Source organism: Natrix helvetica (assembly GCF_964273705.1).
Source record: "Natrix helvetica genome assembly, chromosome: 14".
Classification (NCBI taxonomy): Eukaryota; Metazoa; Chordata; class Lepidosauria; order Squamata; family Natricidae; genus Natrix; species Natrix helvetica.
The window spans coordinates 12,047,633-12,061,140 of NC_138564.1; the positions used below are offsets into that span (position 1 = coordinate 12,047,633).

At 48.2% G+C, this 13,508-nt stretch overlaps 1 protein-coding gene across 4 annotated transcripts in view; it reads left to right on the forward strand.

Moving 5' to 3' along the window:
- OSBP2 (oxysterol binding protein 2) overlaps nt 1-8,797 on the forward strand; it is a 44,533-nt gene extending 35,736 nt beyond the window's left edge. For 2 of the 4 annotated variants that reach the window (XM_081966210.1, XM_081966212.1), the window contains 7 exons: nt 1,728-1,973; nt 2,672-2,855; nt 3,940-4,043; nt 4,872-4,967; nt 5,370-5,557; nt 7,063-7,283; nt 8,352-8,797. In XM_081966210.1, the coding sequence (XP_081822336.1) occupies nt 1,728-1,973; nt 2,672-2,855; nt 3,940-4,043; nt 4,872-4,967; nt 5,370-5,557; nt 7,063-7,283; nt 8,352-8,494 (1,182 nt within the window). In that variant the 3' untranslated portion in view covers nt 8,495-8,797. The remainder of the gene's footprint in view (nt 1-1,727; nt 1,974-2,671; nt 2,856-3,939; nt 4,044-4,871; nt 4,968-5,369; nt 5,558-7,062; nt 7,284-8,351) is intronic. The other 2 variants (XM_081966211.1, XM_081966213.1) reach the window with 1 other exon arrangement.
- Nucleotides 8,798-13,508: the final 4,711 nt, after the last annotated feature.

A 13,508-nucleotide genomic window follows, 5' to 3' on the forward strand; every position in this document is an offset into this window, starting at 1 on the left:
ATGCGGTGCTTTTGATTTTCCCTTTCGGTGAGGTTTAGGGTGGGTGAAACTCACCAACGGCGCATCCCTTTCAAAACTACGAAAAGTCTTTGTCCTTCAAATACCCAGCAAAAGGACTCTTCAAAAAAAAGGACCCATATAGATTTGTGTGTGTGTCTGTGTGTGTGTGGTTTTTTTTTTGCAAGAGTTCCGATATTGCGTTCCATAAATAATCCCCCAATATCTCTGCTTGGCAGCCCAGTAAAACACCAGCAGGCCAGCTGCCAAAGCGAAGCGTTTTAAATCTGCCAACATAAACGCTCCCAATGAAAAGGGAGCCACGCGGGGAAGTATCGGAGATCGCAGCAGCCCTTTTGACGTGACGTTAAATCTTTCCTGGTCCACCGGGGACTTTTTGTGCAGACGACAAAGTGTCGGCCGTCGGCCCACGCAGGCCCTGTCTCTTTTGTGCAGGTGTATTTCTTTCCAGAGCTTGCGCTTCCTCCGTCTCCCAGTGACCTTGTGGGTCGGAGTAATCCAGCTGTGACCGGTGGCCGCCGCCTTGGCTCTTTTATCCTAGGCAGTTTGGCAGCTTTTTGCAGCGCTCAATGTAGAATCACAATACGAGCTCCAAATTTATGAGAATAATAGAGTAGAATAGAATAGAACAGAACAAGGAAAGAATAGAACAGAACAAGTAAAAAATAGAATAGAATCAGAATAGAATAGAATAGAATAGAATAGAATGCAGAATAAAATAGAACAGAATGCAGAATAAAATAGAACAGAATGCAGAATAAAATAAAATAGAATAGAATGCAGAATAAAATAGAATAGAATGCAGAATAGAATAGGAATGCAGAATAAAATAGAATAGAATAGAATGCAGAATAAAATAGAATAGAATGCAGAATAGAATAGGAATGCAGAATAAAATAGAATAGAATAGAATGCAGAATAAAATAGAATAGAATGCAGAATAGAATAGGAATGCAGAATAAAATAGAATAGAATAGAATGCAGAATAAAATAGAATAGAATGCAGAATAGAATAGGAATGCAGAATAAAATAAAATAGAATAGAATGCAGAATAAAATAGAATAGAATGCAGAATAGAATAGGAATGCAGAATAAAATAGAATAGAATAGAATGCAGAATAGAATAGAATAGAATGCAGAATAGAATAGAATACAAAATAGAATAGAATAGAATTCTTACTTGTCCCAACTTCTGCCAACCTAGCCGTTCGAAAGCACATAAAAAATGCAAGTAGAAAAATAGGGACCACCTTTGGTGGGAAAGGAACAGCGTTCCGTGCGCCTTCGGCGTTGAATGAACCTTTACCTTTACCTTTAGAGTTTTATAGCCCTCCCTAAGTAGTTTATAGAGCCAACATCTTACCCCCAACAATCTGGGTCCTCATTTTTACCCACCTCGGAAGGACCAAAGGCTGAGTCAACCTTGAGCCTAGTGAGATTTGGACTGCCAGATTTCAGGCAGCTGGCAGGCAGTAGAAGTAGCCTGCAGTACTGCACTCTAACCACTGCGCCACCATGGCGTAGACTTGGCCTGGTGCAGGATAAAAACAATGGCTACTCTAAGCATTGGGATTCCTCTCTGTGCTCCCAAGTGACATTGTGGAATAGGAACTGGGAAGGGGTGTGTGTGTGTGTGTGAGAGAGAGAGATAAGGGCCTGTGAAGCCCCCCTCTTCCTCCCTCATTTCCTGCTCCTCTCTTCCCTACAGGTCAATTTCAACGAACCCCTCTCGATGCTGCAGAGGCTGACGGAGGATCTGGAGTACCACGAGCTGCTGGACAGAGCGGTCAAGTGCGAGAACGCCATTGAGCAGATGTGCTTCGTGGCCGCCTTTTCGGTGTCTTCCTACTCAACCACAGTCCAGAGGACCGGCAAGCCCTTCAACCCGCTCCTGGGCGAGACCTTCGAACTGGACCGCCTGGAAGAACTGGGCTTCCGCTCGCTCTGCGAGCAGGTGAGCCGAAGGGCCGGCAGGGGGTTGGGAGAAGGAGGGGGGAAAGAGAGAGGGCCAGGTGTTGTAGGGTTTGGGGTCCAGGCCCCTTACTCAGGTGGGTGGACTCTTGTGTTCTTCTGCACCGTTCTGTTCGCCCCAGAAGATGCTGGGGAGGCGGGAAAGGGGTTTAATCCAAGGATGGTTCTTGGCTGAGAAGAAGGCGTGAAAGCCAGGCGGGTGACTTTGGGCCAATCACCAGGAGACGGTGAGTTCTAGTCCCACCTTAGACATGAAAGCCAGGCGGGTGACTTTGGCCAGCCAGTCTCTCCCATCCCAAGCCACCTCACCAGGTTGTTATTTTGGAGAAAATAGCAGGAGGGAAAGGGGTATGTTCACCCCCATGTGATTAACTTTTGCGACCTTCTGACAAGCCAATTCCATAGGGCATCCGGATTCACTTAACAACTGCGTTACTAAGTGATTCCCTTAACAACTGTGGCAAGAAAAGTCATAAAATGGGGCAGGACTATAATGTCTCACTTAACATCAGAAATCTGGGGCTCCATTAGAGTCGTAAACCGTACTGGAACTCTTGTTAATCTTCCCCTCCTGATTCATCTCAATAAATCTTGCTAAAGAGAACTTCGAGGATCTTGCTTGGAGAATTACCTGCAGTTTTAGGCAGCGGATGCCATCAAGGTGTGTTTCTTCTCCTCCAGGTGAGCCATCACCCACCAGCAGCTGCTCATCACGTCTACTCCCGCCGAGGCTGGACGTTGTGGCAGGAAATAACCATCGCCAGCAAGTTCCGTGGCAAATACCTTTCCATCTTGCCCCTGGGTGAGTCAACGGACGGGGTGCGGTGGCCTAGAGGCGGAGCTCTCGCCTCACAATCAGAAAGCTGTGAGTTCAATCCTAGGTAGATGCAAATATTTTTCTCTCTCTCTCTGGGCACAATGAGAATGTATCTGCTGAACAAAACTCCGCATTGGCAACAGGGAAGGGCATCCGGCCACTAAACACTCAGCTCCACTCAGTAGCTCAGACTCCACCCTGCAAGGGATTATGGGGTCGTTAAAAGGAGATGATGACTAGGTGAGTAAACAGTCTCCCCAAAAAAGGGATTGCCGAGTGGTGTTCACACTAAGGTAAAAAAGAAAACTAATACAAAGGATACTAAGGAAAACAGAAAAAAGAAACACCTGTCATTCCATAGAAAAAAGCCAACCCAGTTCTAGGCTGCATCAACAGAGGGAGAGAATCAAGATCACGTGATGGGTAAATACCACTTTATAAGGCCTTGGTAAGGCCACACTTGGAATACTGCATTCAGTTCTGGTCGCCACAATGTAAAAAAGATGTGGAGACTCTAGAAAGAGTGCAGAGAAGATCAACAAAGAGGATGAGGGGACTGGAGACTAAAACACATGAAGAACGGTTGCAGGAACTGGGTATGTCTCGTTTAATGAAAAGAAGGACTAGGAGAGACAGGATAGCAGTCTTCCAGTATCTCAGGGGTTGCCCCAAAGAAGAGGGAGTCAAGCTATTCTCCAAAGCACCTGAGGGTAAAACAAGAAACAATGGGTGGAAACTAATCAAGGAGGGAAGCAACTTAGAACTAAGGAGAAATTTCCTGACAGTCAGAACAACTAATCAGTGGAACATTTGCCTCCAGAAGTTGTGAATGCCCCAACACTGGAAGTCTTTAAGAAGATGTTGGATAGCCATTTGCCTGAAACGGTATAGGGTTTCCTGCCTAGGTAGGGGACTGGACTAGAAGACCTCCAAGGTCCCTTCCAACTCTGCTATTGTATTGTATTATTGTAACATGTTGATCAGAACAGAGGAGCAGGAAAAACACAAGAAGGGCAAATTAAAACGAAAAAGTCCATTAAGACTTACAGGAGATAAGACCCTTTCTCTCTGTATAGAAATTTATATTTATATTTTCACCGTAAGGTTAACATTTTTCTCCCGTCCCGTGCAGGCACCATCCATCTCGAATTCCACTCCAGCGGCAATCACTACATCTGGCAAAAAGTCACGTCCACAGTCCACAATATTATTGTGGGGAAACTCTGGATTGACCAGGTAAGGAAGATGTCTATCTGTTGTGTCGCAGAGCTGGCAGTAGACTCGGACAGCGAGGAGGTTGGGGAGCAACCTGGGCCAGTCCTGGAGTCTGGGAAAGGCTCTGAGGAGGGCTCTGGGTCGGAGGCAGAGAGGGGGCCAGGACCGTATGCCAGTTATCAGCTGCCTTCAGAGTCGGACATCAGTGAGGCAGAAGAACAGCTGGAGCCTGTTCCCAGTGTGCGCATGCGCAGAGTTGCCAGATGAAGGGAACAGCTAAAGAACAGGGGTCATCTTGGGAGTAAGGCCACAGGGGGACGATGAATGGCCCCTCCCAGAGGGAATAAAAGAGGAGCGACAGGGGAGTGGAGTTTGCAGGAGACACTTAGTTCATTCCAAGTATTGCGGCGTCTGAAAGATATCGGCCTGGCCGTTCTCTAAGACTGATCAAGGTCGGTAATTGTGAACTATCTTGAAAGGCTGTGGGAGAGGAAAGACTTTGCTGGAGAGGAATTCACAGTCAATTAAATAAAAGGGGTTTATCGGGACGAGGACTCAGCTTCATGCTCCTGTGGAAGCCTAGGTAAGGACACTATCCCACCGCCTTGCTCAAATCACTCGCCGTATAAAGAGACACTAACGTGGGGTTTGTTTTGTTTTTCTATTTAACCTTTTTAACTATTGTATTTTAATCTTTTTTTAAAACAAAAATTTGAATTAAAAAAGAGAAAAAAAGAAAGAAAGAAAGAAAGAAAAGAAACTTTTTTTCCCGCTGATTCTTGATTCTGGTTTCTGTCAATATGGATAAATTAACCCTTTGGGTCAAATTCTCTTTCTTTTCTCTTCCAGTCCGGTGACATAGAGATCCTGAACCACAAATCAAAAGACAAATGCCACCTGAAATTCGCTCCCTACAGTTACTTCTCCAGAGACATCCCACGGAAGGTAACCTTCAGATGCACAAAGTCCCTTTGCTTGAAAATGCACCTAGAACAAACACATTTTCCTCTTGGGTTGGCCTTGGTAAGGGGCAGTTAAACCAGGGGTCCCCACCCAGAGGTGAAATTCAGCCGGTTCTGACAGGTTCTGGAGAACTGGTAGCGGAAATTTTGAGTCGTTCGGAGAACTGGTAGCAGAAATTTTGAATCGTTCAGAGAACCAGTAGCGGAAATTTTGAGTAGTTCGGTAGCAGAAATTTTGAGTCGTTCAGTGAACCGGTAGCAGAAATTTTGAGTCGTTCGGAGAACTGGTAGCGGAAATTTTGAGTCCAAGCCATGCCCACAGAACTGGTAAAGTTGAATTTCACCTCTGCCACAAATCCTCCTTTTCCTGCTCTCCTTTCTCCAGGTGACGGGGGTGGTGATGGACGCCGATGGCAACGAGCGATACGTCATGTCCGGCACGTGGGACGAGAAGATGGAGTGCTCCAAGGTCATTGAAGCAAGCCAGGGAAACTCCATTTCGGAAGGCAAGCTTCCGAAAACGGTCTACCAGGCCTTGTCCCCCAAGGTCCTATGGAAGAAATACCCCCTCCCGTGAGTCCTCCCAACAGGCTTGGGGCTTAAGGGTTGACCAGCGGTGGGGTCGGGGCCGCTGAAAAGGCTCAGGCTGTTGTGTCCCAAAAGGGGATTTTTGAGGAGGCAACTGGACTTCCTTGTTTTTCTTTTGAAGACGTTTCACTTCTCATCCGGGAAGCTTCTTCAGCTCAGACTGGAAGGCGGGGAATGGAAGGATTTATATTCCTTGCAGACAGCTGGTCTAGAGCTGTGATGGCGAACCTATGGCATGCCTGTCAGAGGTGGCATACAGGCGCCATCGCCAGCTGCTCTTTTGTTTTCCCACGCGCACAGGCATGCTGGCATGCTGGTCTTCACAGGCGCTGGAAAACGGCCAGAAAACAGCCAGAAAACAGGCTGTTTTGGGGGCGTTTTCTCAGGCTGTTTTTCTTGCCATTTTCACCTGTTTTTCAGGCCATTTTTAGGCTGTTTTGAAGCCATTTTCAGGCCGTTTTTCTTGCCATTTTTCACCTCCTTTTCAGGCCATTTTAGGGCCATTTTCAGGCTGTTTTTCTTGCCATTTTAGCCTGTTTTTCAATCCATTTTAGAGCCATTTTCAGGCCGCTTTTCTTGCCATTTTTAGCCTGTTTTTCAGGCTGTTTTGGGGGCATTATCAGGCTGTTTTTCTTGCCATTTTTAACCTGTTTTTCAGGCCATTTTAGAGCCATTTTCAGGCTGTTTTTCTTGCCATTTTTAACCTGTTTTTCAGGCCATTTTAGAGCCATTTTCAGGCCGTTTTTCTTGTCATTTTTGGCCTGTTCTTCGGGCTGTTTTCAGATCACTCATTGGGCCATTTTTGACCCAGAACAGCTTGAAAACGGTCCAAAACCCACCCGAAACAACAGACCTGCGCTCTGGCAAGCTGGTCTTTTGGGTTCCGGCACTCCAGTGCGTACACACACATTCCAATTTGGGCACTCGGTGCCGAAACGTTTCGCCATCCCTGTTTGAGCGGGTCGTTGAGGCCGCTTGGAGGTTTCTCTGTGTCCTCAGGGGTCCCTTGAGTGGTGCAAATGGGTGTGGAGCCTTCTTGGAACTGCTGAAAGGACTGCGTTGTAAACTGGAGATGGATGATGCCGTATCCCTTCCCCCCCTCTGTTGAAAGAGGGCTGTTCGATTTGGACATCCCTTTGACTCTGACAGAAAAGCCTCCAAGTGGCCTCAACAACCCTCTCAAAGGATGCAACTAACCAGTTGCCTGCAAGGAGTATTAATCCTTCCGTTTCCTCACCATCCGGTCCTAGCTGAAGAAGCTTCTTGGAGGAGAAGCGAAACGTCTTCAAAGAAAAAGCAGAAAGTTCAGTTGCCTCTTGGAAAAAAAAAAAACACCTTTGGGATAACCACGACCTGAATGACGGAGAAACTCCATAGACCTTATTATGGTAGCGCAACAAATGTCGATGACTATACCCCGGCAAAGGGGAGCGCCTGCTGGTGCCACCCAGCCCTCTCGCTAAGGCCCCTTCCGACTCTTCCTTCTCCAGGGAGAACGCTGAAAACATGTACTTCTTCTCCAAACTGGCGCTGACCCTCAACGAGCCGGAAGACGGGGTCGCTCCCACGGATAGCCGCATGAGGCCCGACCAGAGGCTGATGGAGGATTGCAAATGGGACGAAGCCAACATGGAGAAGCAGCGGCTGGAAGAAAAGCAGCGGGCCGTACGGCGGCACCGGGAAGTCGAAGCCGTTGACGCCCTGGCAGAAGGTACCGGAAAAAGCCATCCTTGAGATCAGTGGGTCTGGGTTACAAGGAGGCACCCTTGGGGTGGGGTGTGTGTGTGTGTGCGATGTTTGGGGACTACACATCCCATCCGTCCCTCGTTAGAGCCACGCTGGCTGGGGCAGATGGGCGTTGAATCCCAAAATTGACAGAGGGGTTGTCTTCCCACCAGGGAATATGATTGCAGGCTCAGGGGATAGCCGTAGCCAGGTAGTCCTCGACTTAACAACAGTTAGTCCGTGACCGTTCAAAGTTATAACGGTATGGAGGAATGTAGCGGAAATTTTGAGTAGTTCGGAGAACCGGTAAATACTACCTGACTGGCCCTGCCCCCGTCTATTCTCTGCCTCCCGATTCCCAGTTGATAGGAGGGAATGGAGATTTTGCAGTATCCTTCCCCTGGAGTGGGGAGAGAATGGGGATTTTGCAGTATCCTTCCCCTGGAGTGGGGAGGGAATGGGGATTTTGCAGTATCCTTCTCCTGGAGTGGGGAGAGAATGGGGATTTTGCAGTATCCTTCCCCTGGAGTGGGGAGGGAATGGGGATTTTGCAATATCCTTCCCCTGGAGTGGGGAGGGAATGGGGATTTTGCAGTATCCTTCCCCTGGAGTGGGGAGGGAATGGGGATTTTGCAATATCCTTCCCCTGGAGTGGAGAGGGAATGGGGATTTTGCAGTATCCTTCCCCTGGAGTGGGGAGGGAATGGGGATTTTACAGTATCCTTCCCCTGGAGTAGGGAGGGAATGGGGATTTTGCAGTATCCTTCCCCCGGAGTGGGGAGGGAATGGGGATTTTGCAGTATCCTTCCCCAGGAGTGGGGAAGGAATGGAGATTTTACAGTATCCTTCCCCTGGAGTGGGGAGGGAATGGGGATTTTGCAGTATCCTTCCCCTGGAGTGGGGAGGGAATGGAGATTTTACAGTATCCTTCCCCTGGAGTGGAGAAGGAATGGGGATTTTGCAGTATCCTTCCCGTGCCACACCTACCAAGCCACGGCCACAGAACCAGTAGTAAAAAAAATTGGATCCCACCACTGCCCTGCTTCCTTTGCAGGGAAGGACTACAGAGGCTACAGCCCCCTGTGGTTTGAGCGGAAGGTGGACCCCGTGACGGGAGAGCTGATGTGCGTGTACAAGGGCGGCTACTGGGAAAGCAAAGAGAAACAAGACTGGAGCCAGTGTCCCAGCATCTTCTGAGCTGGACTCGTTGGGTGCCGGGCGAAACGCCTCCACAATCTGTGGCGGGGCAGAAGGGCCGGGTCGTTGATGAAGCGCCCTTTGGGGTAGCCCCGCCCCGCCCTCTCCACCTCCCTCTCCCCAGCCGCCTGGCGGAGAATCGCGCAGAGATTCAAATAAATCCCGAATTGAAACAAACAAACAAACAGAAAGCAAAGAAAACAAAAAACACACAAAAAAAGAGGCAAACCAAACAGGGATTTCCAAAAAAAAAAAAAGAGAGCTATTTTTATGCACTAATAAAATGGCGTTTGATTTTTTTAAGCGACTTTTTAAAACTTACCAATTAGGATTGAGACACAAACGGGAGGGGTTTTGTTTTGGTTTTTTTTTTTCATTTGCCAGGGTTGTTTTTTTTTCTCCTTTTTTAAAAACAACAACAACAACAACAACAACAACAACAACAACCCATGCCTGCCTCTGGGGTAGAAGCCCTCTTCTCTTTTGAGGCCTCGCTTTCGCTAACCAGGGCTCCGAGTTCCAAAGATGCACCTCTTGTAACCGGAAACGGTGAGCGTTTCAGGACTTTTTCTCCCCCCCATCCCTCCTCTCTTCTGATTTCCCGTTTCCGCGTGGGAATTAACTCTACTTTTAATCTGCCGATAATCCCTGTGTTTCCCCCCTCCCCCCAAGTTGCAGGCAGCTCCGTATACCCTGTTGGGGGAACCCTAAAAATTCTCCGGCGGCGATGAAATAACGGAGGCAGGGGCGGGGGGATGACGACAACACACACGGACCAGTTGTCAATCTCTGAGTCTTTGGAAACCGCTGCTTGTCCCTTTTGAAGTCTGTCCTTCTCCAGCGAGGAAGGGGGGGATTCAAACCCTGGCTCTGTCCACAGCTGAGCTTCGTTTGAAGCCGCCTACCCAGAAAATACGATGGCGTTTTTGATTTTGAAGACGTATGAAGCCCACGGTGGAGAGATATTCTGTACGTCCTCAGGCCGGCTGCGTTTCAAGGAAGGCTTTTTAAAGGTTTGCTTTCTCTTCTCGTTTTTCAACATTGGGAGAAAAACGGGGAAGGCAGCCGCGGCAGGACCTAGCTTCCCTCAGGCCTTGCGGCTACTTTTTCCTTCATTCGCTTCGGAGGTCTCACCCGGGGAGCGCAGGCGAGGATCCAATCGCTTAGCCTCCCCCATTCGGTCAAATCGCGGCCCTTTTCCGCCTTTCCAGCACTTACCCGTGTTTCCCCGAAAATAAGACAGGGGCTTATTTTCTTTTGATCTCCCTCGAAATAAGCGCTTGGTCTTATTTTTAGGGAGGTCTTCTTCTTTTTGAGGTGCAGGAAGCGACGAGCGGGGTCACCTCATGGCTGCGGCTGTGTTGTGATATTTTCAGAGGAAGGTTTATTTTAGCACACGCGCTCAAAAGCCCGATGTGGCTTATGATCCAGGGAGGTCTTATTTTCGGGGAAACGGGATAGTAAAACTCTGTTGCACTCTCCCGCTGGCCAAGTCCCATCACTAACGTGGGATATTTGGGTTTGGAGCGGGCACGTAAAGAGTTGCAAGCTGGGTTAATGCCCAGCCAGCTTTGGGATGCCCTGGGCTGTAAGCTGCCATTGCAAACTCGGCCGCCATGTATGTGGAAAGCACATTGGTGCACACACACACTCTCTCTCGCGCGCGCATGCATCCTCTTGACGTGTTAAGATCTCCTTCCTCAGGTGAATGAGAGAAAACTGGCAAGGGCAAAATGCCCTCCTGGCTCCAGTCAGCGCAGGGCATCCTGGGGTCACCAGCCTAGCTACCTCCGTAGCAAACATCCCATTGGCAGCCGGATGAGTTGAGATACCTTTCCCCTTGTCTTTCTCCCCTTAGCTCCATCTCTTGCTTGCTCGGAGTTGGCCCCGTGGAGAGGTCTTGCCAACGTCCCTGCGGGCGGGGGGATTCTGGGGGGGTGCTGCAGCCCCAGTTCATCCGCGGGCATCAGCTGCTTGCTCGGAGTTGTTGCATTGGGACTCTTAGCACCTTGCCACCTGGGCTATCCCTGCCCATCGCGGGGCACCAGATCCAGTGAGTCTCAACCACAGCCAGGGGATTCTGGGAATTGAAGTCTTCCCGTCTTAAAAGTTGTGGATTCCTGCTGTACGGGTGATTTTTCCCGGCGGTGCCCAACTGATCCTTCCCCAGGATGAAACGCTCGTGATCTTCGCTACTGGTTTGGAATCGGTGGATGCACAGAACGTCCGTGATGACGTCCGGGAGGGTGGGCGGAGCCTTCCCCCACCGCCGTCACGACCGGTTCGCCCGAACTGCCAGCATACCACCTCTGGGCCAGCCTACTTAGGGGTCTCTGAAACATCTGGTGCTTGGAGAAACCCCCTTCCCCCTTGAGCCCAATAGGACAGGCAACTAAAGGGCCTCCGAGTGCGGAAACAGCCCCCTCCTCACTTAAAGTGGCATCTCATTACCGCCCTCTGAGAATATGTCCATTTCTCTTCTGGGGGAAGTAAACAAGCAATAATGGGGGGTTTCTAAGGGGTCTGCTTGCCCCTCCTGGCTTCCAGAGTGCTAAAGGCACGGCAGGATCCACGTAGGATATCACTGGACGAGTCCCCACACACCCTCTACCCCAGAAGACCCATTACACGCTCACACCTGGTAGCTACACAGATGTAGACCTACACATAACACACCTTGTATATGGCATAACAATAGCAACTGAACATCGGCGTCCTCTCGCCGCCAACGGCAGCGTACCTTTAACCTTTATTTATTTGTTTCTAATTTATATGTATGATATCTATAATATATGTACACAAATATATATATATATATATATATAAATTATTTTGTTTAAATTTGTATGGATGTGTAACCAGAAGAAACAGAGAAATGAAGACAGAGGGAGTCCCCTCTGTCTGAATCTTTTTATAGTACCAATATGTTGGACACGTTTTCAGGGTACAACGGTATCCATCTACCCCACCCACCCCCTGTTTTTTTGTTTTTTTTTAAATAGCGGGATCAGAAGTATAAGCTGTGTTGACTCCTACAGAATTCAGGATCCATGGACAAAAATTGTGTGACGGGTTGTGGTCTACCGATTGTAGATTTGTTGGGTGTTGTCTGACCCAGAATCAAGGATTTAGTAGGCCGGATTCCTACAGCAACCGTTCGCGTGTATGGACTTTGACTCCCAGCATGCCCCAGCGGGGGGAATTCTGGGAGTTGAAGTCCACACCTCTTGTTGAGAAATGCCGCAGGAGAGAAAATCCATTTCTATGCTCCTCGACTTGGTGTTCTCCGAATGTGTTGAGTTTCTCGTTATTATGGGATAGGAAACCACACATTGCAGAAACATGGATTTGGTCGTTGTGTCTTCAGGTGTCTGTTCTGTGTCCAGCGAGGGGCATTTTTTTTTCTTTGCTGCAACAGCTCTCATTAGACAATTCCACATGTCTGGGAGCGGAGATATGCACTGGACATTCAAAGCAATTCAAGCCACGTTTCAAGGACAACGATAACGACAACCTCTTCAACAGGATCACCTGTGTATCTCCAGCATCCCCCTCCACAAATCTTCCAAAAACCGGAGTCACAAACTGTAGCATTTTTTTCCCTCCTTGATCTTCTTATATTGTAAAAAAAGTCTGAGCTGATGTAATGTTTTCCCGTCTCTTTCAGTTCAGCTTTAATTATGTTAACAATAAAAGATACAGGGCCTCTCTCGCGTGGCTTGTCTCTATTTCTGTGGAAGTGGGGGAACGTGACAAAGGGAGCAAGAAATAGCTTGAATGCCTCATTGGATGACAGGTAAGGCTCAATTCTTGGCTTCTTTAACACTGGAATCTTCTTTTAACGACCCCATAATCCCTTCCGGGGTGGAGTCTGTGCAACTGAATGGAACTGCTTTTTTACTGGCCGGATGCCCATCCTGTCGCCAGTACGGAGTTCTATTCAGCAGATATATTCTCAGTGTGCCCAGGGAGAGAAATATCTTCCTCTACCTAGGATCGAACTCACAGTCTCCTGATCGTGACGCGGGAGCTCTACCTCTAGGCCACCGCACCACTCCCTTCTTGAACACACGAGTATCATGGGTGAAATTTTGCTCACACAGTCTCAAGTGTCGTAAAGTAAAAAAAAAAACATCTCCCCTTGATTTTTAAGGCCTGCAATTGTCCGTCAGCATTCCAGGTTCACACAATAGACAAAAACCAGGTGTCGGGGTTCCAAATAGCATCCAAAATTAAATCAGAATCCAAGGCAAAGTATTGCTCAAAGTTCCAGTTTATTAAGAGAGCCATGTTGGCACATCTGGGAAAACCCAAATCTGAAGGCTTCCCAGTTTTCCCCACCCAGTTGAAAGTTCAAGATCTTTTCCCCCACACCCAGGAGTCCATCCCATGGTCCAATCTCCCAATGCCATGCTGGCAGTTCCACCATCCAGTTCCAGCCAGGGGCAGAGGTGCAAAGACAAAGGATGACCTTGGTTTTCTAGGAAGAATTTTGTTATGGCTACATATCATCTCACTCCGTACAATCCCCCTCTCCCATTTTCCCACAATAGAAAATGCATAGTAGAATAATAGAAAGTGTGGCAGGCCAAAGAACAGTTGCAGGAACTGGGTATGACTAGTTTGATGATGAGAACTAAAGAAAGTTATGATAACAGTGTCCCAATGTTTGAGGGGCTGCCACAAAGAAGAGGGGATCAACCTATTGTCCAAATCAACTGAAGGGCAGAAGAAGAAGCAATGGATGGAAACTAATCAAGGAGAGAAGCAACCTAGAACTAAGGAAAAATTTCTAACAGCGAGGACAATCAACCAGGGGAGCAGCTTGCTTTCAGAAATGGTTTTCCACTGGAGGTTTTTAAGAAGAGATTAGACAACCAGTTGTCTGAAATGGCATTGGGTCTCCTGTTTGAGCAGGGGGTTGGACTAGAAGACCTCCAAGGTCCCTTCCAACTCTGCCGACGTTCAGTTCAGTTCATGACTCATAGACTAAAATGAGGCTTGACTACAAATG